The sequence below is a fragment of the Caretta caretta genome, chromosome 17 (genome assembly GCF_965140235.1).
Source record: "Caretta caretta isolate rCarCar2 chromosome 17, rCarCar1.hap1, whole genome shotgun sequence".
Taxonomy (NCBI): domain Eukaryota; kingdom Metazoa; phylum Chordata; order Testudines; family Cheloniidae; genus Caretta; species Caretta caretta.
The window spans coordinates 5,501,675-5,528,773 of NC_134222.1; the positions used below are offsets into that span (position 1 = coordinate 5,501,675).

A 27,099-nucleotide genomic window follows, 5' to 3' on the forward strand; every position below is an offset into this window, starting at 1 on the left:
AGACCCAGGCTGGTGTAATCATTTTTGCATTATAGTTCCTTTTTAAAATAGGATTTTTCTCTTGGGTCATCCTGTAGTGGTGATTAAAACTTGTCCCAGCCCACATAAGATAAAAAGCTGCTGGACAAGTCATTTTATACACTAATCTGAGGGGGTGTGAATGTGTGGTGTTTTTAAATCTTAATGACTCCATGTAGGCAGTAACATGCTCTGTGTGTATGAGAAGCTGTGTGTCCATGTTTGAAGAGGTTTAGCAGATTAGAGACAAGGTGTGTGAAGTGTAATCTTATTGGACCAACTTCTGTGGGTGAGAGACAAGCTTTTGAGTGTCTCAGAGTTCTTCAGGTCTGTGAAGAGCTGTGTGTGCCTTGAAAGCTTCTCTCATCCACTTTGTCTCTGAGCTTACAGAGCAGAAGTTGGAGGAAGTTTCAGACTGGCACTGCCAAGCAATGTATTGGTCTGTTGTGATAACTGGGATCAGCTTATGAAGGCTTTTAATGTGGTGAGCTCACTTGGTGCCTGATTAGCCTAAAAAATCTTTTAAATCTAGAAAGCAGGTCTACCTCTATGGGGTTGATAGGTGTGTTGGTCCAGCTAAGAGTAGTCTGCCCACACACAATGTACTAGGGAAGCTTATAGTCTGCTTAATCAGTCCATTTCCTCAGCTTGCTAGGTGTCATGAACTTCTGGTTCTTCCTGTTCACTGGTTGCAAGCTGGTCTCTCTCTCGGCCTCATTACTAAGGGCTTGTCTCCACTTACTGGGGGATCAATGCCTTATGATTGATCCACTGGGGGTTGATTTAGCAGGTCTTGTGAAGACCCACTAAATAGATTGCGGATCGCTCTCCTGTCAACTCCAGTATTCCATTGGAATGAGAAGCATAAGGTAAGTCGTCGACCCAGTGCAGTGTAGACACACAGAAGATCAACCCTTAAGCTACGTTATTCACGTAGCCGGAGTTGCATAATTTGAGATGCTAGAAAACAATTCTGCAGCAAATTTCACCATTGCAGAATAAATGGGGCCCTGCTTAAAGGTGATATAGAGCAAGGGTGGAAGAGAAAAATAGTTTTTATCTTTCTGTCCTCTATAGGCTTCATAAAGGCTGAAAGGCAAAAGCACTGGTTTTGTTTAAAACTTCACACTTCTTATTTATGAATAAAAAGTCCTGCTTTGCCAGAGATCTCTTTACTTAGTTGAATTGCTTGGGATGTTAGGAACATGGGTTTAATTTTTCTTAATAAAACAAGAACCTTCTTTAAGATACCACAACTTACTTTCCCTCTCAGCTTTCACTTGCAGGTATGTTTATGGTCCTTGCTCCCCAGTTTTTATTGTCTCTTAGAAAAAAATGTAGATGACCTGAATTCCCCATATAAAACCAGGGAGGAGAATCCTTAGGAAAGGAGTAGAGCCAAGCAAATCTAACTTCTTCCCATCTTCAAATTCATCCTGCCTCACTGTTTTTAATTGTAGAATAGTTGTCTTCTGCCTAGACAAGTACCCTGGTGCTTAGTAAATTTAAGGGAGGTTGTTGAGTGTAGACTGTCACAATAGCATGCAGTTAGCAGATTTCAATTTTTTAGTTTGTACTTAAAGCATTTGAAAGGGTGCTTTTGGCTTTGCCATCTACCAATAGGTTCTACTGCCAAGTAGCAATATAAAGATCTAACATTTATTATTCCACTACAGTTCTTATGAGAATAAGTGTCCTATCTGGCCTACATGAGTTCGTTGATACTAGGACATATAGGAATGTTCTGAAGGCTATAAAGTTAGTCCCTAACTACTATTGGTTAGGTAGACCTAGGCAAAGCTGGCTTTTCTTCCCCTCATATTCCATCACTTCTAGAATTAGACTAGCTGGAACTCCATGTTGACGGTACAGAAGTGTGGCATAGGCTGAAAGCTGGCTAGGGATGAACCTAACACACTAGTCTGTCAATGAACTTTCATTGTTTAGGTGCGTTCACCATCAGAGCTTGGAAGGTAATGTTCCTTGTCCTGATCTATGGGCAAGTGCCAATAAAACCAAACTAGTTACTCTCTGAACTGCCACAGTGAACTTCTAAAGCTTGAACAAGTTTTGTGTAATAGCTGAACTTCAAAGATTCCAGTTCTAAATCAATGTAATTAGGATCCAGCTTGACAAAGTTAAACTGCTACTTATGCCTGCTGTTAACCAAACTAAATGCAATCTGATAACACTCATATCTTGTGGCACCAGCATCGAAAACACGAGTACATGAAGCACTACTTCTGGCAGATGGTACAGTTTGGCCATGATTATTTGAGGTAAATCTGCCTCAAGTGGAAGTTGCCTGGATATTATGGTGCTATAGCCCTGACTTTACTGGGATGACTTTATGTAATGGTTAAGTCTTGACAGATGGTAGAGTAACTCAGAATTTAAAAACAAGTAAACTTTTGAGTTTATGGCCATAGTTTATCCAGATATGAGTAACCTTAAGACCAGTACAGAAAAGGACACACCCAACTTTAATTGATTTAAATGCAGTGAAGTTTAAAATCTACATTTGGTAGATGTGAACAGCTGTGCATTTGTCTAATACCAGATTTCAATTAACCTGAAAATATTCCTGTTCATCTTCTCTCTTCAATCCTATTGAAGTAAAGGTGCATCTCTTCAGGCAGAGGTGAAATACAAGTCAAGTTCCCAAAATAATAGCTCATCTTAAGTGATCACTCCTCCTTACAGTGTGCATGATAAACACCCATTTTTTCATTTTCTGTGTGTATAAATCTCCTTACTGTATTTTCCACTGAATGCATCCAATGAAGTGAGCGGTAGCTCACGAAAGCTTATGCTCGAATAAATTGGTTAGTCTCGAAGGTGCCACAAGTACTCCTTTTCTTTTTGCGAATACAGACTAACACGGCTGCTACTCTGGGGAAAAAAGTAATCCTGTTCGCTACAGGGAAGTGCTCTAGGCAAGTACCAGTAACAAAGTTCTTGTTCAAGTTGCAAGCAATTGCAGTGCTCAGAGTACGAGTGCTGCTGTTCTACTGATCATAACACCATAGTTGTGGTAGCCTAGCTCAGGAGTGGTGTGGAGTGCATGGGAGGAAACATCCTGTAATCTTCGCTTAAGAGAAGACTTTTTTCAAATAAAAGCTCTGCAGACAATTGAAGATAACAAATGAATTGCAACTTTAGCACATACCTGTAGTAAGGGAGTGGTATCTTATTGTGTGGGGTGTGTAAATGTGAATGGCTACTTAAGAAGGTGTGGCTTTTACAGTACTATCTGTGCTTGGTCAAGTGTCTAAAGTAAATCAGGTAGGGAGTATGACACTCCCTCTTCAGGTGGAGTGTTTCAACTTGAGCAAGGAGTATATAATTATGTAGACCACTTCAGGTCCAAGACACTATATCATCCCTAATGTAGGGAGGAGGGGGAAGCCTTGGGAATGAACTCTTGTGTGTTAGCCAAAAAGCAAACATCCTTGGTGATCTGAAAAGCTTGACTAGTTGACTTGCATCACCTGGATAGGAAAAAGTGATATAACTCTGTAAATGTGTTGATATAGACAACTCCGGCTGTCTAACAGTTCTTGCTTCTGTTGCCAAAGAAGAATATTGACTTGGAAAATCAATCATATAAGCAATTGAAGATTTATGTGTGCAGTCTCCTAGGGAATGTATACTCTCCCACTGAGGGACAAAAGGTTATGAAAGTAAAATGCTGGAAAAATATTCAGAAGGAACTGTTATACTTTGAGTTAAATACACAGACACAAACTTGCTTAGGCTTTCATTTTAACCCTCCAGTTACTCTAGATAAAAAACTACTGATTTCCTTATGCAGGCTTATTTCATCTGCCAGGTTGTTCAGACTACTGTAACTCAAATAGATTGTCCTTTCCAAGAAAGTCAAGGGAAAAGTTCAATTTCTAACTATCTGAAATTGAACAGAAAAAGTTACTCAGTGCATAGATTCAGGCAATTCCTAGTTTGGATCCCACAGCAATGTAACCACCATACTAGGGTGGAATTGTACATCTGCTTGAGGTCTGCCTTATAGTTCCTACAGTAAATTTAACTTGGACACTTTTGCACACAGTTCAGTTCATACAGCCATTTTGAACCTTGCTATATAATTTAGCAGCAAGGAGGGCTGGACTCTTGAGGAAATCATGCAACTAAAAACAAGTGGGATTCTAAATAAGCCTCTACTTTATTTAGTGCCTCTGCCAGACTATGAGAAACATTTGCTCAAGGTTTTAAAATGGTCAGGTCGTGATCTGCTATCTCAGTTCTTGGGCAGGACTTTCTCTTTGCAGAGTGAATGGGGAGAAAAGTGAGTGAGCAGACCCAAACTTCTATGGGAGCATGATTTGGGGTCAGGAATTGTACCAATTTTTGCCTCCATGTCAGAGCTGAGAAGATAAATGACATGTTACACAGTTCAGGGAAACTGCACCTGTATTCCTCCTCATTGGTCCATCAAGGGTGCACACTCTAGGCTCCAGGCTCCTTAATAGTCACATCTCTCTTGGCCAGGAGTGTGTGTTTTTTTTTTTTTAGGCTGCAGTTTCATGTCCACAGTGGTATCCCCAGCAAGCTAGACTGCCAAAACAGACCAGTGCCTGCACTTGGCTTTCTCTTTGAAGGCTATGAATAATGTAATTGCCAATAGTGTTAAGTTACCACACAGCTCTCGATAAGCATGCACACTTAAAGTGAAAACACTTTAAAACCAAAAGAAAATACATGCATGCTAATAAGCTTATCAGAGGTCAGTCCCCAGCTCCAGCATGGGCTCTGATAGGAGTGAGCCCTTCAAACCTCAAAGGGGTTTTCCTGTGGTAACAAGTTGATAGGTGTGCTAGATCTGAGTTAAAGCTGTTATGAAGAGGTTAGTCACTCTCCTTTATATAGCCTGAGCCTTTGATCTTGAGACTCCAGGAACAGGTAATCACAGACAGTGGTGCTCTCAGGCCATAGGGTCAAAAAGTTCATGGGGTTTTTTGTTGTGTAACTGGAGGTCCAGAATTTGCGTTCACCTCCCCCTAGAGATTCTCCAGGCAACCACCTGACACTGTCCCGAAGTGTATTCTTGTCTGCCACACTTTTTTTTTTTCAATGAAATCCTTTAAAGTTCATTGTACTTCCCGGGGTTCACGTCCCATCTCCCCCTCCCTGAGAAGTTACATGCAATTCCAGCCCACAATAAGGCTTGAACTTTGCATTTAATCTAAAAATACTTAAACTAAATACAAGAGAATTTTTCAAGGATATTGCAGGAAATTTCCATATTTGTCATAACATTCCCAATTTACCATCCTATAAAGTGGGTATTGATATCTTAGCTAAGTATTGAAAAACATGAAGTGTCCAACATGTTCTGTCCCAAATGTTGCTTGGTTTTTGTGGCCTGCATGCATAAACAGAAGTCTCTAATGACTGTAGTAAGCCAAATTGCAATGTGGTCTCTCCCATGCTGAGTACAACGTGGTTTGCAATGTGAAATACAGCAATAACTTCATTTACTGTTACCAGCTCAAGCATTCAGGAGAAGTTTATGGGATGCTTAAGCAGAGGAGTAGGGTTCACTGAGCTACAGTATTGTAGTAAGAAAAGGAGTACTTGTGGCACCTTAGAGACTAACTAATTTATTTGAGCATAAGCTTTCATGATGCATCCAATGAAGTGAGCTGTAGCTCACGAAAGCTTATGCTCAAATAAATTGGTTAGTCTCTAAGGTGCCACAAGTACTCCTTTTCTTTTTGCAAATATAGACTAACAAGGCTGTTACTCTGAAACCTGTCAGTATTGTAGTAGTGGCTAGTCTCCTGTTTTTTGGATTAGCTGTGGCTGCCTAGTGTAAACATAAGGCACTTAACTCTTTGGAGAGGAAGAGTGGCTTGCATTGTCAACACTGACTGGAAGGATAATGGGTGGAACTTAAATAGAATTAAAAAGAGTTTAAATGGATTAAATGACTTACTAACATTAAGTTGTACAGAGGAACACCATTTCTGTCCCCAAGGAGCCCAGTTTAAACTAGACATGGCACAGTCAACACAAGTGACAGTTTGCTTAACCTGCCAGTTGGTGCCTTTTTGGTAATTTTTTATAAATAGACCTAGACTTTCAAATGGTATACAGACCCTGATGCAGGTGTGACTACATGCATATGGGAAAGCTGACTTGCACATTTTTGCTTATGTAAGTTTGAAAATCTGGGCCACAGCAGATGGATCATCCATTGAAGAGCTTCACAGGAGAATCTGACTTTTGGGGAAAAAAACCTATTCAAAATGGAACATCTGTCTTTTAGATCAGAAGATTAAACCTACTTCTACCACAGAGTGAACAGATATATCTAAATATTAATAATGGGACAGGCTAACCTAGACAGAATAAAACTAATATTTAAAGTGCTGTGAAAACCATGAAGCTCACAATGCCTCTGTGAGCTAAGAAGGAAATTTCCTCATTTGGGAAATATGGAGGAAGTAGAGGTTTCAGAGGAACAGCCGTGTTAGTCTGTATTCGCAAAAAGAAAAGGAGTACTTGTGGCACCTTAGAGACTAACCAATTTATTTGAGCATGAGCTTTCGTGAGCTACAGCTCACTTCATCAGATGCATACCGTGGAAACTGCAGCAGACTTTATATATACACAGAGAAGATGAGCTATTACCAGCAGGAGAGTGAGTTTGTGTGTGTATGGGGGTGGGGGGGGATGTGTGAGAACCTGGATTTAGGCAGGAAATAGCCCGACTTGATTATGTAAAGAGTTGTCACTTTGGATGGGCTAGCACCAGCAGGAGAGTGAATTTGTGTGGGGGGGTGGAGGGTGAGAAAACCTGGATTTGTGCTGGAAATGGCCCACCTGTTGATCACTTTAGATAAGCTATTACCAGCAGGACAGTGGGGTGGGAGGAGGTATTGTTTCATATTCTCTGTGTATATATAAAGTCTGCTGCAGTTTCCACGGTATGCATCTGATGAAGTGAGCTGTAGCTCACGAAAGCTCATGCTCAAATAAATTGGTTAGTCTCTAAGGTGCCACAAGTACTCCTTTTCTTTATGGAGGAAGTAGTAAGCCTTTGTGACTTAAGTGACTCTGCCTTGAGTAAGTCATTAGTGGTTTGGGGTAAGCCTTAGGTTTCTGACTCCAATCATGATCCACTAGATTAGTGGCTCTCCATCTTTGCACACTACTGGATCCCTTGCAGGAGTCCGATTTTTGTCTTTCATACCCCCCCCCCCCAAGTTTCACCTCATTTAAACTATTTGCTTACAAAATCAGAAATCAAAAGACAAGTGTCACAGCACACTATGATTGAAAAATTGCTTACATTCTCATTTGTACAAGTTAATATCAATTGGAATATAAATATTGTACTTTTCAGTGTATGGTACATAGAGCAGTTGAAACCAGTCATTGTCTGTATGAAATTAGTTTGTATTGACTTCACTAGTGATTTTTATGTAGCCTGTTGTAAAACTAGGCAAATCTAGCTGAGTTGATGTACCCCTGGGGGTACACAGAGGTCTTCTGGGGGTACATTACCCCTGGTTGAGAACCACTGCACTAGATCATACAGATTCTTTCTAAAAGTAGCTTTTAAGGTATCCTCCATTCTAATCTGGCACCCTATAGGTTGGTTGCTTCTATAAACTCCTTTCACAGTGCTGTGGGAAAACAAAGGTTGAGTAGAATAGCACAGTATGACACACACCCTCTTTATCAGAGCATGCAAGTGAAGACTAATGGAATTGCTAAGGTGGAGCCTTTCATAAAGCCTGCACCATGTAAACTGATAAGAGACTGTTAGAACACCAACATTTTACTCAAATGTAACGTGGTTTCCAGAACACTGTTCTTCAAAAGTAGCTTTGTTTAAAGACCAAACTCTTTCAAGGAGCAGTGTGTTTGACCTCTTCACTTTCTCATTCACTTTAGAACTAAATATGCTTTGGTTACTAAGCATTGTCTAATCTTAAATGAACACAAAGTTCTGAACTTAAGTGGTAGAATAAGACCACTCATCTTGCCACAACTTTATTGTGATACTAATGTAAATTAATTGCAATCCTATAGTTTCATCCAAAGATCTAAGCTTTACAAAAATAAGTCTCATCCCTGTTAGGTAGCTACTTCTATTCCACTCTACCATGTGAAGAAACTGAAGCACAAAAGTTGTGACTTGTCCTAAAAGTCAGTGTGTTAGAAACAGGAGCTGAACTTGGGTTTCAATACCATTATTCTAATACCTTGACCTCTAGAAAAATATCTGTACTACCAAGCTTCACTGGCTAAACTTTTACTTTAATTATAAACGTGAAGCATTTAAAATTAAACAAAGCATGCTCCCTTCAAACACTTGAACTGAACTTTTTTTTCCCCTCTGCTCCTACTTCTAAAGTAAGCTTTTAATTGACAAATTTCTCAAGAGAGGCAGATCAGGTCTAAGCAGAAAGGGGTGGCTGCCTGGCTCAGTAAATTCTTCATGCAGTGGAAGGCAGTGTTATGTGCTCCACCCTTGCACTTCTGGGAAGTGTTATCTGCACTACTTGATCCACTATCCTGACTGGGTTTTTAAGGCAGCCCTTGTTCACTTAATATTGTAAGAATTGCTAAGTGTAAACTTGTTCTAATCTAACCAGTACAGAAGTAGTTAAGACAAATGAGAGAACTGCATCTAACATGAGTTTATAGTTGATGGTCTAAAATTCAAAGTGTTGTTGAGGTAGCTAAGTGCAGAAATTTAAATCCTTAGCCTGTTATCTGGAAACTAGATTGGTAAGGCTTTAATATATCTTAATCCATTTCAGTCAAAACTGCACTCTAATATCAGAACAAAAATGGCTCAGATGCAGTCGAGTTGTCCAACACACTGCTCTCAATTCCTAAATTAAGCCATTCACTCTGGCTTCAGTGTATACCTTTTGGAAGGCGAGAACGACCAGAAACTTACATGAAGACCCAAATTCCAGTTTGAGGGGAGATATCAGAGCACAGTGTATTTGAGCTAGTGCACTAAAAATAGAAGTGTAGCCATGGCAACATGAACAACCAGAGGGGCTGACCACTCTAAGTACCTGCCTATAATCTCAGATGGAATTGTACTTGAGCAGCTAGTGCCTCCTAACACCATGGCTAAGCCACTCCTATTTTTAGTGCACTCTCTCTCAAAGAGTGCAGGTATGTCTCCTCAACCTGGAATCTGCACTTTCCAGCTCTTGTGTGGACCTACCATAAGTTACTTTGTTCTTCTAGAACAGCAGTTCTCAAACTGCAGGTCAGGACCCCGTTTTAATGGGGTTACCAGGGCTAGCTTAGACTTGCTGGGGCTTGGGGCAGGGCTGAAGTCCTTAGACTTCAGCCCTGGGTGGCAGGGCCTAGGTTACAGGCCCCTGGCCTAGGGCTGAAGCCCTTGAGCTTTGGCCCCTCCACCAGGGCTGGTGGGCTCAGCTTCAGTCCCCACTCCTGGGGCCATGTAGTAATTTTTGTTGTCAGAAAGGGGTCGTGGTGCAACAAAGTTTGAGAACTCCTGTTCGAGAGCTATCATACCACACATACTCAAAATCAGACTAAAATTTTGAACCTTTTAAATGTTAGAAAAATGCTCTTGAACCCATCTTGGACTAAAGTGCACCAGGCTTTCCTCCAGTTGTGCTCAAACACACCTTCCAGGTGGTGTACCTCTGTATCTCATGCCTTTCTTAGCAATAAAAGATATATCCTAGGGAAAAGCTTGCAAAAGAATACTTTCTGACAAGGCTTCATAATTGTTTACTTTATAGAGTAAATTTCATGAACCAGACTTCAGCTGATAATCCTCCTGTGTAATACACTTTTTATTGTTTTTTGTCTTCTAGCTCCAAAATCTGGGGATCAACCCAGCTAACATTGGCTTCAGTACTCTGACTATGGAGTCAGACAAATTCATCTGCATAAGAGAGAAGGTAGGAGAACAAGCACAGGTGGTCATCATTGACATGAATGACCCCAGCAATCCCATTCGCAGACCAATTTCAGCTGACAGTGCTATCATGAATCCTGCTAGCAAAGTCATTGCACTAAAAGGTATGAAAAGAACATCTTGTGTTTAAGATCTGACTATATATTGTGTAACTTTCTGTATAAACTACCAGTTCAGGGCAAATCCATTGTTTTTGAAGACTGAAGAATTCATATTCAAAGGTTAAACCAGATGTTGGGTGGACATTCTAAAAGAGCATGCTGGTTGTTGCTCTTTCCCAAAATTCACCATAGAAAATCTGTATCCTTGTAGCTGTCCTCAGTTAAACTGTCATCCTAGACTTGTTGAATGGAATGCTGCTGATTTGCAGCAAGTTCCGATAATGACTTGCTGCCTGCTCTTTTATATTCTAGTATTGGTCTTCCTACAGCTGAGATCAGGATTTTGCTTGGTCAAACATGCACTAACTCTTCCTTTGACAGTTAGGCTTAAAAGAGTATTGCATATTTGCCCCCTTTTTTAGGGAGGATAAACTATTTGGAAATTCAAATGATTAGCTTAACTTTTGAAGTTAAGTAGAATATGCAACCTTTGTTTTAGATCAAGCTAATCTATTAGATCTGATTAAAATAAGAGCTTTCTCTTAATTTCTCATCTATTGTCCTGTATTGCTTTGAACTCAAACATTAGTTACATTAACTTAATCTTTCTGATGGTTTTAATGTTGTACTACTATTTTTTGTTGCATCTCTAATGCTTTCTTGTGTATGCAGATGGTGAGTTCTCAATTTAGATTGTATTAGTTTTTGTCCTGTTCTATGAAAAGAGAATACCGAAGTCCAAAGGCTTACAGGCTTAAAGGCTTACAGTGCACATTGTCTGCTCTTACACCTGAATTATTCAGTAAAGACCTACATGCTGATCCCTAGGTATTCTTTAGAGTAGCACTGAAGAGGCTAAGGAAACAGGGTACTCCAAATTTAGGAAATTAATTTGAAAAATACCAGTTTGACAGCTCTACAGTTGCACTTGGCCTAAAGCAGTAAACTTAGGACCCTTCTGACTTTTTATAAACAGGATTATGACTCTTACAACTCAAGTTTGGTGGTTTTCCCCTGGTGTGCGTTGCATATTGTGCAGGATGGAAATAAAACTGGACTGTACTCTCGTTCCCTTACATTATCCCCTGTGTTAACTTTAATGCCCCATACTTGAAAAATAGCATTATGAAATGGTGCAAAACAAGAGACATTGAGATTAGATGAACTGTAGTATTTCTAGCACATAACACCAAACTTCTCATTTGCAGTTTAGATGCAGCATTCCTTAACCTCTATTTCCATCCTTGTATGCCTTGGAACATGGCTATCTTCTTAGCAGAGTGTCAACCAAACCAAAATCTGTAGTAGACAGACACCCTGACCCATATGGGACTCTTTTCTTAACCTTTAACTCTGAGACCTAGTTTTAAAAATACGCAACACAAACTTTTGACAGCTAGCTTTTAATAGCAAGCAGTGCAAATAGAATAGCCTGGGTTTTTTTTGCATCTCTTGCGTAAAGATAATATAAATGTGACTCTGGCTATTCCTTTACTGATGCCTGTGTCTCTTAACAGGAATAGCTTGAACTTTCTGCTCTCTACATTCCCCTAATACTAGCAGCTAGCTGAGCCAGAATTTGTTTTTGACATGCTACTCCAAACTTTTGTTTCCCCTTTAAAAGGAGCAGTGATTCCTCAGCATATGCTAATATAATGTAGAATGAATCTAAGCATTATTCTGGTGGCAGAAGGAATACAATGGGTGGCAGCATCGTTATTTTGGACATGTATATTTCAAAACATTTCCTTTTCCTATCTGGAGCTTGCATTAGTTCCTTGTTCTGGTTCTCCCCTCTACCCTCCCTGTCTGCTATGTATTTTATATTCGTCTCTGGTCTGTTGCAGCCAAAGATACTTTGTTTGTTAACCTGTTAGCTTATCTACATATAAGCATTTTGGTTAATGAAACAGAATTGCAAACAAACCTGACAAAGAGCCCACTTTGACCCTTCCATCCTTGTGGTTTGTACTTGAAACAGATGTGGACAGGTATTTTGACAGCTAACAAGTTTAGTGTACCTTTATATTTTCAAGAGAAATTCAACTGAATGTGTTCTTAAATACATACATGTAAATTTGGTTACCTGTAACTGATAAAACTGAAATTCTTCAGATGCTTTGTCACTTAATTAAAGCTGTTTCCATCATCTGTTCAAAATTGGTTAAGCAACAGACAAGTGAGAGGTCAGGATTTTTTTTTGTACAGCCATGTGCAGTAATAACATAGCTTTAGAAATGTCTGGCTAAGAGTTTAGCTGATCACTATGAATGTCACAGGCAAGTGCAGTGCATTATGGGCATCCTCCTATGAGGAAGGCTCAATGCTAAGTCTAACTTCATAGTGCAGCTTTCATGGTACTTGAAGGAGAGACAACCGATAACGCAGCTTATTGAGTTGAACTTGTGTTTTTTAGCTGGGAAAACGCTTCAAATCTTTAACATTGAAATGAAGAGTAAAATGAAGGCTCATACTATGACTGATGATGTTACCTTCTGGAAATGGATTTCTCTGAACACTGTTGCTCTTGTAACGGACAACGCAGTCTACCACTGGAGCATGGAGGGAGAATCTCAGCCTGTGAAAATGTTTGACCGACACTCTAGTCTTGCAGGCTGCCAGATCATCAACTATCGTACAGATGCTAAGCAGAAATGGTTACTTCTGACTGGCATATCTGCACAGGTACCTAATAGTAATTGATGACACCAGTCTGGAAGGCCAAAACTTGACTGATACCCTTTTTTTGTAATCTACATAACTTCCCTCAGTGTGTAAATCGTATTCTGATTCCTCTTACTTGTTACAAAGACTATTAACACTTGATTCTAGATGCAACAAATTCTATGCTAAGGCCCAAAACAGTCTTAAGGTACCCCCAAGTCTCTCAGTTTAACTCTGAACAAACTTTATTTGGAGACTCTATTTTTCCTCTACATCCAGTGTTTTTTAGCTGGCCATTTAAGCTTTTTTGTCACTTTATCATTCTGATAAAGTGGATTTACCATACAACTCAAAACCGGTTAGCAAAAAAAATTAACCAGTTTCCAGAATCAAGATGCTGACTTAAGAACTCAAGCTAAACAAGAACTGTTTTTCACACAACAATCTGCCAGTACTTAAGGTAGTATTGTGGGGGAGGGAAATACCTGCTGTCACTAACTTCTCTCTACATTTTTGTTTAGCAAAATCGTGTTGTGGGAGCCATGCAGCTTTATTCTGTAGATAGAAAAGTGTCCCAGCCTATTGAGGGGCATGCAGCTAGTTTTGCTCAGTTCAAGATGGAAGGTAATGCTGAGGAATCGACTCTCTTCTGTTTTGCAGTAAGAGGTCAAGCTGGAGGCAAGGTAAGCTCTGATTCTGAATGCTATCTACCTGATTTTGTTTTAGAATATTTAGCCTGGGAGTAAACAGAGGGGATTACAAAAAGCAACCCAAAGAGGAAAGGCTGTATAGTGCATACATCTACGTATGCTTTCACGGAGCGTGTTAGTGTTTGCCTTTTCCCCTCTGTTTTGGAAGAAAGTACTTGATTGATGTAGGAATCTTGTGGCTTTAAGTGATCACTACCCTCAAATGGCTTTTTATATGCATGTGTGTAAATCTTAAAACACTGCTCCTAGCAGAATCACTACCAGAACGCTTAGGTAATTGCAAATTCTCCAAATGAGTTATTAATGTACAATGAATAAACCTATATATTAGGGACATGGAAAACTTTAGTGATATGACTTATTCAGATGTCCAAGCACCCAAAATTCAAACCTGAAATAAGTAAAAGCTCTAGTCGTTGACTTTGAAAATGGACCTCAAACTTTTTTAGGTGATGGAGCTCTTCCTACTTATCCTCCTGATACTAGAAAGTGTGCACTTTAATTCTTAAATTCAGAGGATTACATTAGGAGCCAAATTTGGGTTCTTAAAACTAGTCTGTTCCAGTCATGAACTCATTTGCTGTTCCAAATAAAGTGGAAAAGAAAACATTTTCTGAATGTTTGGCTTCTGGCTAACAAGTATACAATCTGCATGGTTTTTTTATTAACTACTTTGTAAGTGATCACTGAACTTGAATTTCTCTGTGGAATGCTGTCAGATTGGAGGTATGTGTAGAAATACACAAACTAACAGTTAAGTGGCAGCAAAACTGAGTAGCCAGTAATGGCTTTTCATAACAATATTGGGGAAGACTGTTACACCCAGAGTGATAGAGGAACTTCTGATGGCCTTGTGTATAGGAAGCCCTGTAGCTTAATGTGGTCTGTGTCTTAACTAGATCACAGAAGCTTTTCTTTCTAGTAAGATCAGATGACTCAACATAGCATTCTTGCTCACATTGCAGCAAACAAAGCACTTATGTCTGTTACCACTTTCTAATCTGACTACAGTGCCCAGAACATTTGAGCAACCATGTAGCTATGCAATATTTCAGGGAATATATATGGGATTAATCAACCAATCTCATCTGTTGTACAGTTGCATATCATTGAAGTTGGCACACCACCAACAGGGAACCAACCATTTCCCAAGAAAGCAGTGGATGTCTTCTTTCCTCCTGAAGCACAGAATGACTTTCCTGTAGCAATGCAGGTATGGTAGATGGACTGACTGTCTTGGGGATATGGTAATATAGCAGGATGGTAAATATATACATGCTCCTGTGCTGCTACGGAACCTGAGGCTTTGCAAAGAAAAATGTCTTAAAATCCAATAAATTGTTTGTTCAGCAGAGTTTATACTTTAAGTATAATATTCCCCCTTCAAGTCTTAAACTTAACTTTGTAAGCTGTTTTTTAATTGTTGATCATCCTTCCCCCTTATAGAACAAGTATCCAGCTATTTTGGTATATGTATGCCCAAAGTATGATAGAAGTCGATATTCTGCTGCTGTGCTGTCAAGTGCATGCACACTCTCTCTCAAGCACAATTCAGTAAGAAACAACACAATCACTTTGTGCAATCAAAACAATTGTGCCTCTTCATGCTAACCATTGTAACATTACAACAAATTTGACTTTAAAGCAAGGTTTTAAGTACACTGATTATTCAACCTTACTCTTGTCTTGCAGATTAGTGAAAAACATGATGTGGTGTTTCTGATAACAAAATACGGTTACATCCATTTGTATGACCTTGAAACTGGCACCTGCATCTACATGAATAGAATCAGTGGAGAAACCATATTTGTCACTGCACCGCATGAAGCAACCGCTGGAATTATAGGCGTTAACAGAAAGGGACAAGTAAGGAAATGCTGTTCCTAGAACACTTGGCTAGGCTGTCCCAGCAAGATTAGAGTCGGGGGAATGGGAACAAGTGTCAAGCATCATGACTGTCAAGTATCCTCTTCATGTTTCTGTTCAAACACTCAGTCTTCTAGGAGAAACTTTCACTTCAAATGACAAAGTCAGTATACACATTGCAAGTGCCCATTTCCTTCATGGCTGGCCTCTAAATGAGATACTAGGTTATAACTGATCAGAGTCCATGAATGTTTGACTAGAATCGGTGTGTCCAAAAAACCCCAATGTTTGAGATTTACTGATATTCAAGTGCTCTACTTCTCGCTATCATATCTAGATCTGCCTCTAACTCTTGTCCACCCTCAGCTACCCGAAAGGTATGCTGCTGAAGTTCAGAGTGGTGTTGCAGTGCAGAAATCTGCTTTCATTTTTTTGAATGAAAAGCGGTGGAACTAGATGCCTGAACAGTGATCATGAGTGGCTCAAATCTTGAGTTCTGGTTCATAAAACAGGAGAGGCAGAAAATAGTTGCAATGTCTTAATTGGGAAGAATTGTCTAAAATAGACTTGAGTTTACCTGTATAGAAATTTGTGTAACTTGCACATAAAACTTGTGGAAGGGCTACTTGCTGGTATAAGAATCCCTTTATTCCACCTGGCTGAACTCTTAAATATTCTACTTTTTTTTTTTTTAAAGTAGAAAGGTGACCTGTATCAATAGTTAACATGAGCGGCTGCCAGTGCTGTCCTTGAGAGTCCAGATCTTCTATAAAGGTGGTAAAAATCTGACTACAAAACAAGGAAGTTCTCTGAGATAGATCAGGCTCTTTAGGAAAAACTTGTATAAATGCTTTCAGTTCAAAAGGGTAGTGCTGCATTCCTGCTATATGGTGCTAAAATGCAGAAATTCTTAACGCACTGTTTAAACAAAAACCATCAACATGGTAGAATAGGATCTCATCCTAGAATTCCTCAAACTTGATACCAGTGTTTGTAGAATTACTTTAGGAGAATCAGTTTAATCCCACAATCATATTTGGTATTCATAACTTCTCCCTCAGATTGTCTAATCTTCCTGTAAGATACTAGAAGAGGAATTCTCCTGGCAACAATGAGTGGGGAACTTTGGTCATTACAACATCTGAATCACAAACTGCTTTTTGTCCTTGTACATACTAGCACACGATCTGCAGTGCTAGATGAAGCTGAGTGCATTCTAGTGAGTGGGAAGAGCTTGTATCTCTGTAACTAGCAAAATCTAGTCTCTGTTCATCTGTAAATATTCAATATTGGCACTATTTCCAATTAGGAGTAGGTATAGAATGCAGATGGTGAACACTGTTGCATGTAGGAAGTGAAATTGATACTGATTTTGGTTTTGTGCCATAGCGGTGGTCTGTGCAACCTTAGATATAGGTTCAACTCTTTTCAGGCTTTTGTGTTAAGAATACTGTTTTTAGGTGGCTTTCTGAACCCTTGAAAGGAACAGACAGTATGTCAGGTCAGTGACTCTTGCAGATGAATGGAAGCAGTCCAGTCTCTGCCAGAATGATTAGTTGAGTCTCTGAAAAGACACACGTGTGATGGAAAATTTGAAGTCTCCTGCAAATATAAAAGTGCAGAGGGGAAGAACTATCTTAATCAGAGAAATATGTGGGGTGGGCTGGCTTCTAAACTCTCGTGGATAAAAACTGAGGATGTTCCCTTCAGGGTTTCTTATAGCAGCTAATATCCAATAGAATTTTGGAAGGAGAGACTTGCTAACTAAGCAGTAATTCCGCAATTTTTCAATGCTATTCAATATTTCAGTGCTGTGCATAAAGTAAACTACTGGTTCTGAAAGGTAGGCTCTGTCTGGAAACCTGAGATCTTAATGTTTGGATAGGGAAACATCTTGTGAACTTGACATAGCAGGCAGCCAATATATTCAAACTTTCAATTTCAGGAGAAAACTCAGTTAAACATTTGGAAAGTTATTAAACCCTAATTCATGTGTTGGTTACTCTATAGAATTCTTTTGGGAATAAAAATTAATGAAAAGAGATGGTAGGGACTTAATGTGTAACTTAGTGTCCAACCCTTCTATCAGTGAAGGAATTGTTCCGTGGTGGTGAATTCAACTGTAAGACCAAGCTTCAGAGCTTGTCCTGCAGAAATAGCTTACCGCAGTGGCAAATACTTCCTGATATTCAGCCTAAATATTCCTCTGCTTAATCTAACCTGTTACTCCTACCTTCACCCTAAACACTTAATTTTTTTGTTGTTGTGGCACTATTGAAAATGTTTGCAGAATGCATCTACTCTGAGCACCTGGTATGCCTTTATCTTTCTTGCAGCCTGAAGATGCACAGATTGTAAATGTCCTTTTTTTTTTCTCCTCTTTAAATCCAATTCAGGTGCTCTCAGTATGTGTAGAGGAAGAGAACATAATTCCTTACATCACTAACGTGCTGCAAAATCCTGACCTGGCTTTGCGAATGGCTGTCCGCAACAATCTGGCAGGAGCGGAGGAACTCTTTGCCCGAAAATTCAACGCACTGTTTGCCCAGGGAAACTACTCAGAGGCAGCAAAAGTGGCAGCAAACGCACCAAAGGTATAAAGTGTTGCTAAACAATGTTTATCAAAGCTAGAAATAGTTAATCACATTCTTAACCTTTGTAAGGTTAGGTCCTCATCTGAGATGTGCACTCAAGTATTAGCAGGATCAGTGTATTACTCTTGGAAGTAGCACTACTGAAATGGCTTGAACAGGTGTGTTCACCAAAGCAATGTGCTAGGATAGAACTCTTTAATGGAACTGTTCTTACTGCAGCAGTGCACACAAATATAAGGTCAGGCCTTCAGACAAACAAAATTGAAGGAACAAAGATAGGTGGGGAGAATAGTTCAAGATGCAAGCATAATAATTCAGATGAAAGTTGATATTGTAACTACGTGGGGTTTTTTATTAAACAATCTTGCAGGATTAGAGGGGCACTAGTGGGGCTTAAAGAAAGGGATTATGGGAGTAAAAGGAGATTGAGCTCCTTTTACACCCAGATTGGTGTAAAAGAGATTGGTAAGAGAGATGGGATAAGGGAGAGAACCAGCAGCAGAAGAGACTATCCAGAGTCCACATGAAATCTGAAAAGTCAAAGGATGTGAAGGCTAGGACTATAACCGGGTTTAAAAGAGAACTGGATAAATTCATGGAGGTTAAGTCTATTAATGGCTATTAGTCAGGATGGGTAAGGAATGGTGTCCCTAGCCTGTTTGTCAGAGGGTGGAGATGGATGGCAGGAGAGAAATCACTTGATCATTACCTGTTTAGGTTCACTCCCTCTGGGGCACCTGGCATTGGCCACTGTCAGCAGACAGGATACTAAGCTGGATGGACCTTTGGTCTGACCCAGTATGGCCATTCTTATGCCCTTATGTTCCCCTCATAGCAGTAGCTGTTTGAACTACCTCTCCCATGGTGTTAATCATTCCTTTGAAGCCCAGTTATGCCTGCCCTGCATACAGAACAGCTGCATTGCTTCTAGAATTTGGGTTTCTTACTGTCCGTTATCAGGACAATAAAATTCCAACTAGATGTTAAAGGGATGTGTACAAAACTGTCGCAAACTAAGGTTGAAACTTTAACGCTAATGTATCTTATACCAGTGCTGGGCTGGTACCAGAGCATACACAGGGTCACAACTGAAGAGTTAAGTGGCACTCATTAGTGTAGCTGCTCACCAGAGTAGGTGAAGAAATAGTTCTTACATATGCAAAGAATTGTCTGATCAGACAACATACAGTCCTGAGTGACTTTTAAAGTTAGTTTTCAGTAATGGAGCTGGTGAATAAAATACATCCTCTAACCTTTTTAAGGGAATCCTGCGTACTCCAGACACCATACGCCGGTTCCAGAGCGTTCAAGCACAGCCAGGTCAGACTTCTCCCTTACTCCAGTACTTTGGAATTCTACTAGACCAAGGTCAGCTGAACAAATATGAATCCTTGGAACTCTGCAGGCCAGTGCTTCAGCAGGGACGCAAACAGCTTCTGGAGAAATGGTTAAAAGAGGATAAGGTAAAGCTGCAATGCATGTTGTTTTTTTAATATAATTTTGGGTAATCTCTACTAGTAGCAGCCATGTCGTGGGCACTGCAAGGACTAAGACCTATATCCTGTACAAAAATCAGTAATGTGACTTATGTGCATTGTCATCTTTGTGGGATAGATGTCTTGTAGTGGAATCAAGTGGTTTTTTTTGTTTGTTTTCCCCTTGAATATAGACCTAGCAAGTTCTTCAGTGTAACTATATATCTCCATGATGCTTTTACATGAATCTACTACCCACTGACTGATGCACTGACAACTGTTTTAACTTCCCAAGACACTGTGCTAAGTCAAGGCAGGAGTGTATGTGTGAAGAATATAATTTGTTAGGAGTGTCCCTTCAGAGATTTCAGTCTTCCCTATTTCTAAAGAAACCTTTTTTATTCAAGTCCCTTGTCATGCCTACTGTGACTCATGCCATGCTGTGGGCAGGGACACTTTTTTTTTGAGCCACTCCTTAATTAGCTGGAGGGAGATGACACTAGCAAATGATGTAAGCCAGTCCTTCTCACAATGCTGAACAAGTATATTCTTGCCCCAATTTAGAAGAACCAGAACAAGAATTTTAATGCAGACATAGTGGATCATTGCCAGTTGGTCTCTAGTCTGACTAGGATTTTTATGGTTTAGGATTTTTTCACAAGGTGCTGTTAACCAAACCTGGAGGATAGAGGGAATAAAATCCAAACAAAGGCAAACTGAAAAATGATCCAATTTACACTGAAGAAATAAAACAAGGATACACGTGTCCCTTAATCTTATCATAGTTTGAGATTTAAGGAATGTAGTCCTTTGTATTGCTGCCACCACAGATGTAGGGTACAACCTGAAATATTTTTGTAAAGCTAAATCTCGTAATAACTTTGGCCCATGAACAATGACTAGCTAGGATGCATCTTTCATAAAGCGATTTAGACTGTTAAGTCCACAGTTACTGGAAAATACTTTGACATCTTCTCAACCTGGTGGGGGGGTGTGTGTGTGTGTATATATATGTATATGAAGATTGTTATCCCAGCACTGTACCATGAATACTCTTTAAACCTAGAATATGTAATCTACCTTCATCCAGTCTATATTTATTAAAATGAATTGTTCTTAACTATATTCTTTCTAAACAGTTGGAGTGTTCAGAGGAATTAGGAGATCTAGTGAAGTCTGTGGACCCTACCCTGGCACTTAGTGTCTATCTAAGAGCTAATGTTCCTAACAAGGTCATTCAATGTTTTGCTGAAACAGGACAAGTCCAGAAGATTGTTCTGTATGCTAAGAAGGTGAGGCTGTGCTAACTACATATAGGTAACATTTGCATTTGAAACTGTAAACCTTACTGAATTCAGGAGCATAAATTAAGGGGAACTACTTTGGATTTAAGAGACTACTTTTAGCATATTTCAGAACTTTTGTTTTATTAGTCAGTTTGTTTTTTTAAACAATTGTATCATAATGGCACAAATGTGTTAATCTCATAGGATACCTATTTTTCTAGAACGTTTAGCTAAATATGAATATTGCATTCAAGACTATCCTTTTAATTTAAAAACTTGCACTTTAGCATACTACTTAAAGGGAGTGTGTGATACTCCTGAGTTAAAATCTTGACTGAGCCACTGACTCATCTTGGGCAACAGCTCTATGCTTGTCTACCCATTTAGCTTTTTTTACATTCCCCACACAGATGGGAAAAGTGCTTTGAGATACCCAAATGAGTGCAGATTCTTCATGTACAAGAACTGATTCCTGATGCTTTCATGTAGCTGCTCCTTGGCTCTGTATCTGTTGAGACTTTATTTAGCTTCTCTTGAAGCACTAACACTTTTTATTATGGCTACTCTTACAGGTTGGGTATACTCCAGATTGGATTTTCCTGCTGAGGAATGTAATGCGAATCAGCCCTGACCAAGGACAGCAGTTTGCTCAAATGCTAGTTCAGGATGAAGAACCTCTTGCAGATATCACACAAGTATTAACTTTAAATACCTTGCAAATCTTAAGACTGTTAAGCAAATGAGTTGGGATTCATGCCTACCACTTAAAGCTGCCAGTGGAGAAAGGGTATTAAATTGTCTCCTGAAGACGTGGCTTTTCAAAATTAATTTTTTTCTAACACTGAAAAGCAATTGTTTCAGCAGTGTTTCCAAGGAAGTGATAGCTCAGGTACTTGGCTCTGCCTTGTGAGGGTTTCAAGCATAACCTGTTAATTGAACTTCCTCATCCTCATGAGGAGGCAATCCTACTATTACAAGAACACGAAACAAGTGCTCTCATTGATGGACTGGGATAATGCTAGTAAAATCAAACTAGATCTTGTGGACTGCATCTAAACTTTCATATTTAAAACTAAACTTGTTAATGTCTTGAAATGGAACCTTTACACTGAAACTAGTACTGCAGTTCCAAAATAGTACACTTCTTTTTTTGCAGATAGTGGATGTGTTTATGGAGTACAACCTAATTCAGCAGTGTACTGCCTTCTTGCTGGATGCATTGAAGAATAATCGCCCTTCTGAGGGTCCCCTGCAAACACGTTTACTCGAGATGAATCTCATGCATGCACCTCAGGTATGTCTTATAGATGTCCTCAAACTGACAGTTGATCAGGTTTTTGTATCTTGTAACCAAACTTCCATCAGCATAGGTATGAAAAATTTTAGAAGATATTATAGTAGTTTATGGGTTTCAGCTTAGCTTAATATCTGACTAGATACACCTTTTAAAGTCAATGAAAATGAGTATAACTTTGCCGAGAACTAATTATTTCAAAAGCGTTTTTTGTTCCCAGTCAGATATTAAGCTAGGATCTACATATTTCAGGTCTAACAACTTCCCTGTTTATACTGTGCCATAATATTAAATATCAAGTTAAGCCAACAACCCTTTGTCCTCTCCACTCCACTCCACCCCACCCCACCCCCCCCCAAAAAATCTGGATCTGGCTCCAAAGTTCATGCCTATGAACCTACCATTAACCCTGGCTCTAATTCTAGTATCTTAAGTGACCTCTTTAAAGTAGTCATGGGATCTTCTGTAGTTCAAGATTTCATTCTGATTTGGGTTAGTAATTTATTGTAGTTTTCCTGATGAGTCGTATGCAGAATCTAATGTACAAACTCCAGAACTAGAATAAACCCAGTCTTGTTCCAACTGTCCCTTTATAGGTTGCAGATGCGATCTTGGGAAACCAGATGTTTACTCACTATGACCGGGCTCACATTGCACAGCTGTGTGAGAAAGCTGGCCTGCTGCAGAGAGCATTAGAACACTTCACTGACTTGTATGATATCAAGCGTGCAGTAGTTCACACTCATCTTCTCAACCCTGAGGTACAGAATCCAAAATTTTGTAGAGGTTTGGCTAGCTTACCTTCCAGGATCTTAAAATTATCACACTTCAAGCAGTGTATCTTTCAAATTACAATATTTATGCAGCTTTAAAATTGGTGCTTAACATTTTTTATATGGAGAATCTTTTGTAATGATCTTGCTGTCTCTCTCTAGTGGCTGGTGAATTATTTTGGCTCCCTATCAGTAGAAGACTCTCTGGAGTGTCTGCGTGCCATGCTTTCTGCTAACATTCGTCAAAACCTGCAGATTTGTGTTCAGGTAGCTTCAAAATATCATGAACAGCTGTCAACACAGTCACTTATTGAGCTGTTTGAGTCTTTTAAGAGCTTTGAAGGTAAGATGCAATGGGAATACTTTGTTTAGCATTACTTCACTTTCTTAAACATAATCTATTCTATTGCAGATGTAATAGTCTGTATGCTAGTGTGCATAGGAGTGCTGAGTCCATTTGGCAACCTGATAGACATTAGGAAGTTCCACTTTAGAGGGCTTGTCTGACCCTCCAAAAGCAACAGTTTGAGAAGTTGGTCTAAATCCTACCATTTTGACTACTTCACTGTCCAATTGCACTCCTGCCAGGAAACTTCTTGGGTAAACTATTAAGTTTTTAGTAGATTCTTGGTGAAGGCCTTTAGAACAGACTGGTAAAAGGATCTCCATGGGGGAAAAGGGCAACGTGTGTCTGCATCAGAAACTTAGGAAAGCTGGCAGCTACTTCTCACCTTTTTTATGCTTTTCTAAACTCTGCTGGTGGCTACTCATATTTAGAGCTTAGTTCTGTATACTTGTATCTCCTCTACACCCACCCTCTTGTTGGCTAGTTTAGCCATTCCCCATTCTTTTGTCAGTCCTTTCTTACTGAACTCTTATCTACTTTCAGCATCTGTACAGGAAAAAAGATATCCTAAATTGCTTAAGTGGTACTGCAGATTTTGAACAGGCCAACATGCCAGTGGACAATGGGATCTGGAGTTGGGATAGGAATAGATGGAGACAGTAGCCCTTGGAAAGCTTTTCTTTCCAACTTTTTGTATAAGGGAACATCTTGCCTCTGTCGTAGGTGAACAGGGTCCCCTTTCAAAGCTGCTTTCTGTATAAAAAGCCTGTAGCTAAACAGCATTGACAAAAACTCACTATTAAGCATTAGCCTTTTGGCCATTTATTTCATTGAGACTTCAGGAAAGTGATTGTTCAAGAACGTTTATCTGACATGGCAGTTGCTTTACGCATGTAATTATTAAATAACACTTGACCTTAATCCTATTTTTGTGTGGCCTGTAGCAAGCTATCGCCGCCTGCATTTGCGGGCAGTGAAGTAAGGAGTGTTAACAGTTGGCATAGCAGGATCAAACTTTGTGCAAGAGACATTAGATACATGGAAAACTGAGCTAGCTGAATACTGCACACTTATTTATGTGTACCTACCAGGGAGCATCTTAGAAGCAGAGCTGCTGAATACTTTTCCGAAGTATGCCATGTATTCCATCCTCTCAACCATATGGGGAAATTAAAAATGGAAGTGAATGGCAGTTTCAGTTGGCCTGCTTGCACCATGATTCAGCTACAGCTTGAGTGTACAGGACCACTGACTGCCCAAAATGAAGGAAGGAGTGAATTTACCTAGCCAGACTGGACTATAAATCTTCAGTTACTTGCCCAGAGCAGATGGACTTGTGTAACGTATGCAGAGGGAGAGGGATGACTTGTGACTTTGCTATTGCTTGCATGGCTCCAAAGAGCCTTAAACTATCTTCTGTGCAAGCTTTCTCTGTCACTGAAGAGATTACAGTACTGCACGTCAGCTACAATTCCACTTCTGTGTGGTGTTCCACTGTTTAGTTTCTCCAGTTCAAATATGTCTTAGGCATCCTATGGCTCCCTTGCTGCAGTCTGAGACTTATGAGAAGTCCTTAGAGCAAGCTGTCACATAATCAGCTTGATTTTTATTTGGTATGAAGACTATTCATATTGAGTCTTTGTTTCCCTTAAGGTCTATTTTATTTCTTGGGCTCAATTGTAAACTTCAGCCAGGACCCAGATGTGCACTTCAAATATATCCAAGCTGCATGCAAGACAGGGCAAATTAAAGAAGTGGAAAGAATCTGCAGAGAAAGCAATTGCTATGATCCAGAACGTGTTAAAAACTTCCTCAAGGTAAAGAGTTGACTAGCATTGCAGTATTTTCTATTTTGCAGCAGGATTGCTTGTTACTTATCCACTTCCACTAGGGTACACCACTAAGTAGTGATGTCTTGAGAACAGGCGCTCTGGATTGCACATAGACCTATGAAAGTCCAAAACAGTTCTTAATCTCTTTAAGCAGTTTCTAATATGGAGACTGTTTGGAATATAGGAAAGATGAATGCCGTTCCTCAGGCCACATGTGCATCCGTAAGTCAGCAGAAATTACCTGTATTGGAGGATACTGCTGAGCCAGTCTGTTCCCTAGCATCTTAGAGTTGGACACCATTGAATAAACAGTCATAACTGGAACATATGATGCCAGTTGGATTTAATTACGTGAGCTATAAATGGAAAAAGTTCTAGAAGTCACCTGTTAAGTCTTTTTTTCTTTTTCTTTTTCCCACACTAATAAATGCCGTAATCTCAAACCCCACGTCAGTTTCTTACTACTACATGATAGCTGTTCTGTGAAAATAACTATTAGAGAATTAGTGGTATCCATAACATGCTCTACTGATGTCAGATCTTCAGGTTTGAGGCTGGAAAGATACCATGTATGAAGTTGAAAATCAGTAGCCAGTTGGCATTGTTACACTGTCTATGGCCATGTCAGTCAATACAACTACCTAAGGTTGTTTCTAAACACACTTGCCAGAGAATCAGCCTTTATCTGGGAACATTTCCTGCCTTCACACTTTGTCCTGGTTGTATAGCCATTTCATGGTGTGTGACAGCAAAATCTGTTAAATAGCATAATACACCTATTGCTGCTTAACACTTCTCTCATCTGTCATGTAGAAAAACTTTGTTTTAATGTCCCAGAAAATAAACTCTTAAGGAAAAAAGTTGCTATTATTGGGGGAAGATTTTTGTGTGTATAACTCAACAGGTCTTTCTGTTTACAACAAATTATCCTCAATGAATGGTTACTGTCAACAAATTCCTGATGGAAATTGTTATTTTTTGTGCTGTTCCTTGTGTCTGTGGAATGTGCAGGACATGTACCAGGTAAATCCCCCGGATTAGGTCTCCCAGTCTGTTAACTCCTTCAGTGTCAATTTGTATGTAGAATTACATTCTGGGATGTGCATGTTAAACAGCTTTCAGTAGCTGGGTCTGACAAGGTTGATTCTTCAGGGTACTCTAAATGTATAGTATTTGGCTGCCACTTTAGCTTATTTAGACATGTTGCCTTTTTGCCAGATTTTGGGGCATTCATTCCCAAAGGTCTTTAGACATGCAGATTACTGATGCACGCTCTGATTTTTTTGACCTCCTGCAGTCACAAGTCAGTGATTCAACAGTGCAGTAGTTTGGTAGGTTCTTAAGATAGATGTGACCCTGCATGGGTATCCTAGTTAAATTCAGAAACAGTGGGTTCCTTGGGGATGCCAGAAATGCTTCAGATTAAGGTGTGAGGTGAGGAAACTAGCTCAAATCATGCATATCTGGTCATCTCGCACATGACTGAGACCACATCATCCTTAAAATGGTTTTGTTAGATTCCTGTTGCGATCCCAGAGTGTTAATCCTGCACACTGAACACCAGTGGCAGTTCACAAATGCTGAAGTATAGCTTAGGTTTGTAATACTCGTTGTCCTGTGTTGTAAAATTGTTTTTTGTAGATGTGGGTGTGCCAAGGACCAGTGACTGACATTTCAGATGGTTTTTTGCTCTAGGTATTGTCAAGGTTTACACCTGTTTATAATTCACTATGTGTGCATGGCTTCAAAGAAGTGGGAACAATAGTAACATGCTGTCAGGTAAATTAGTTTAGGAAACCAAAACAGCTGAGATTTAAAAACAGTAAACTATCTCTGATCAGACTGGTCTCCTCAGACTTGCCTCATTTATCAACTTTCTCCAGTTTTAATGTAGTAATTCATATTTCTGCTTTTTTTCTTTGCAGGAAGCAAAACTGACTGACCAGTTACCACTGATCATTGTATGTGATCGCTTTGACTTTGTCCATGACCTCGTGCTGTACCTGTATAGAAATAATCTCCAAAAATATATTGAGATTTACGTACAGAAGGTAAGAGCCATATTTCCAGAGGGACTTAAAAGCCTTCTGTCCAAATGGCTTAATATGGTCTCATCCAGTTTCTTTTCACAGGGACGGTCATGGCTACCAATGCATGCAATACCAACACCACAAAATCCATAATCTAAATCACT

At 39.6% G+C, this 27,099-nt stretch overlaps 1 protein-coding gene across 2 annotated transcripts in view; it reads left to right on the forward strand.

Moving 5' to 3' along the window:
- The window catches only part of CLTC (clathrin heavy chain), a 54,275-nt gene that overhangs the window by 10,628 nt on the left and 16,548 nt on the right, over window positions 1-27,099 (forward strand). For both annotated transcript variants that reach the window (XM_048823570.2, XM_048823571.2), the window contains exons 2-15: window positions 9,861-10,068; window positions 12,482-12,750; window positions 13,251-13,412; window positions 14,539-14,652; window positions 15,132-15,305; window positions 17,702-17,899; window positions 19,162-19,362; window positions 20,514-20,666; window positions 21,233-21,355; window positions 21,817-21,954; window positions 22,551-22,715; window positions 22,890-23,070; window positions 24,727-24,890; window positions 26,831-26,956. In XM_048823570.2, the coding sequence (XP_048679527.1) occupies window positions 9,861-10,068; window positions 12,482-12,750; window positions 13,251-13,412; window positions 14,539-14,652; window positions 15,132-15,305; window positions 17,702-17,899; window positions 19,162-19,362; window positions 20,514-20,666; window positions 21,233-21,355; window positions 21,817-21,954; window positions 22,551-22,715; window positions 22,890-23,070; window positions 24,727-24,890; window positions 26,831-26,956 (2,376 nt within the window). The remainder of the gene's footprint in view (window positions 1-9,860; window positions 10,069-12,481; window positions 12,751-13,250; window positions 13,413-14,538; window positions 14,653-15,131; window positions 15,306-17,701; window positions 17,900-19,161; window positions 19,363-20,513; window positions 20,667-21,232; window positions 21,356-21,816; window positions 21,955-22,550; window positions 22,716-22,889; window positions 23,071-24,726; window positions 24,891-26,830; window positions 26,957-27,099) is intronic.